Raw genomic sequence first — 3,128 nt, forward strand, 5'->3', positions numbered from 1 at the left:
ATACCTCTAATCCTAAATTATTTTAGATCTAACTATGAGTTGCATGACCCCTACAGAGTATTATGTTCTGACTATAATAGACTTTATCCTATTATCTCTAATCTTGACTCTCTGCCGCTCTTAAATCAATCATCTCTATCTTTTCTTACACATATTTAGATCTTACTAATAAAATTACTAATACTTATACATTTTCTGTACTCGTTCCTGCCAATTAATGAATTTATAGCGATATAAACGAAAAAGTTGTACAGTTTTACAGAAGCTTTTTCCATTTTAACCACAATCTCACTATAAACAGCTGTCAAATAGTTATACCCGTTACTTGTAGAGTAAAAGGGTATACTAGATTCGTTGAAAAGTATGTAGCAGGCAGAAGGAAGCGTTTCCAACCATATAAAGTATATATATTCTTGATCAGGCCATGTCCGTCTGTCCGTCCGTATGAACGTCGAGATCTCAGGAACCACAAAAGCTAGAAAGTTCAGATTAAGCATACAGACTCCAGAGACATAGAAGCAGCGCAGGTTTGTCGATTTATGTTGCCCCGCCCACTCTAACGCCCACATTTTTTAAAAATGTTTTGATATCTTTTCATTTTTGTATTAGTCCTGTAAATTTCTATCGATTTGCCAAAAAACTTTTTGGCCCACTCTAACGCCCACAAACCGCCAACAACTGTCAGTGTTGAAATTTCTCCTTCGCACTTCCACTGGGGGGAACTCGACTATAGCGTTCTCTCTTGTTATCGAATAAAGAGGTGATCACCGAAACTGAGGTCTATGTGGACGCATAGGAAAGATGGTAATTAACAAAAATGGTATCAACAAATGGGAGGGTCGCTTTACTCAATATATTACCCTTGAAGGGAACTATGTTAAATAAAAGAAAGTCTGTCAAAAAAAATCTTTTTTACAATGGTAGGCCGGGGACTTTTCAATTGACCAGTTATTATGAATGTATTCTTTCGTGCTTTTAAAGCCTGTGATGTGTAAAAAGAATACCGGGGTATTTGGTTACCCCGGCTAAACAACAAGTAAACAACAGGAGAGAGCTCTATAGTCGAGTTCCCCGACTATCTGATACCCGTTACTCAGCTAGTGGAAGTGCGAAGGAGAGTCTTCAACACTGACAATTTTTGGTGGTTTGTGGGCGTTAGAGTGGGTGTGGCAAAAAGTTTTTTGGCATATCGATAGAAATTTACAAGACCAATACAAAAATATCAGAACATATTTCGAAAGTGTGGCCGTGGCAGTTTTGGGCGGTTTGTAAACATGAATCGACAAACTTGCGCTGCGTCTGATCCTCTATATAATTTTTTTATAAGTGTGGGTGTGGCAGTTTTGTGCGGTTTGTGAGCGTTAGTGTGGGCGTGGCAACATGAATCGACAAACTTGCGCTGCCTCTATGTCACTGGAGTCTGCATGCTAAATCTCAACTTTCTAGCTTTTATAGTACCTGAGTTCTCGACGTTCATACGGACAGACGGACATGGCCAGTTCGACTCTATTCAACCTGTTCAAGAATATATATACTTTATATGGTCGGAAACGCTTCCTTCTGCCTGTTACATACTTTTCAACGAATATAGAATACCCTTTTACTCTAAAAGTAACAGGTATAAACAGGGGCAAAAAAAATTTTAATTCAAATAGATTTTACATTAAACGAAATTCACTATATTTGTCATGCGGGCGACTTTATAAAAGATGATCTACTGGTGTTCCACTCCTACCTAGGGAGCTCACTTAAAATCGTTGATCGCCTATCTTAAGGTACCCGTCTTAGTTTTCGATAATACGGCGTACTGTTTGGAGAATACGAATCGGTGATACTGTCTCGCTAAATTAGAGCACTGCAAAGGTTCGTTTGGAAACCGTTGATAGCAGCGAACTAGCTCCTCCTCGAATTTTCCGATCTCGCCGTCGCAATCCTTGGCCCATTTCACATGTGTACCGAATAATTCTTGAACCAATTTTAAGGATTTTCCAAACTCTTTTTCCTCAACTTCACAAGAACGCTTCTTCCAGGACTTGGCCACCGGAACTGAATGCAAGGCTCGCACATTATGCTGCTTATGCTCCATCGTAGTCCGAATATCAGAACCTGATTCTTTTATTGGTTTCTGCTTACTTGCTTCACAGGCGATACATCCGAGTTCAGTACTTAAGGCGGTGGCCTGATTTATTCTATCCACCACATCCGGAGTTATCTCGAATGCCGTTGGATTTTTAATCTGCACCGTTTGCGGCTTGCTGTTTCTGGCACCCATATCTGAGAATACTTCCTGATTTGTTTTATTTTACTTTGTTCTCCGTTTTGGAGTGACGGATAATTTGACCACAAAAGAAAAGACAGCTAACATAAAAACGTTTTAACTTTTAAGAACCAACGGTCTTATCCCAGGACCATTACGGTCGCCATTTAATAACGATTTGGTCTCATATAGGTAAGAACAAATTTTACTTGAATTAAGAAGAATAATACACTTTTTATACCCGTTACTCGTAGAGTAGAAGGGTATACTAGATTCGTTGAAAAGTATGTAACAGGCAGAAGGAAGCGTTTCCGACCATATAAAGTATATATATTCTTGATCAGGATCAATAGCCGAGTCGATCTGGCCATGTGCGTCTGTCCGTCCGTATGAACGTCGAGATCTCAGGAACTACAAAAGCTAGAAAGTTGAGATTAAACATACAGACTCCAGAGACATAGACGCAGCGCAAGTTTGTTGATTCATGTTGCCACGCCCACTCAAACGCCCACAAACCGCATAAAACTGCCACGCCCACACTTTTGCAAAATGTTTTAATATTTTTTCATTTTTGTATTAGTCTTGTAAATTTCTATCGATTTGCCAAACAACTTTTTGCCACGCCCACTCTAACGCCCACAAACCGCCCAATGCTGCCACTCCCACACTTTTGAAAAATGTTTTGATTTTTTTTCATTTTTGTATTAGACTTGTAAATTTCTATCAATTTGCCAAAAAACCTTTTGCAACGCCCACTCTAATGCCCACAAACCGCCAAAAATTGTCAGTGTTGAAGACTCTCCTTCGCACTTCCACTAGCTGAGTAACGGGTATCAGATAGTCGGGGAACTCGACTATAGCGTTCTCTCTT

General features: G+C 39.5%; 1 protein-coding gene across 1 annotated transcript; it reads right to left on the reverse strand.

The window, feature by feature from the left end:
• Positions 1–1,632: 1,632 nt before the first annotated feature.
• On the reverse strand, positions 1,633–2,358 carry LOC122621547. The gene has a single exon (XM_043799452.1). It carries the CDS (start codon positions 2,270–2,272, stop codon positions 1,766–1,768), a length of 507 nt encoding a protein of 168 aa, XP_043655387.1. The 5' UTR covers positions 2,273–2,358; the 3' UTR covers positions 1,633–1,765.
• Positions 2,359–3,128: the final 770 nt, after the last annotated feature.

This window comes from Drosophila teissieri, chromosome 3R, assembly GCF_016746235.2.
Source record: "Drosophila teissieri strain GT53w chromosome 3R, Prin_Dtei_1.1, whole genome shotgun sequence".
In the NCBI taxonomy this organism is placed as follows: domain Eukaryota; kingdom Metazoa; phylum Arthropoda; class Insecta; order Diptera; family Drosophilidae; genus Drosophila; species Drosophila teissieri.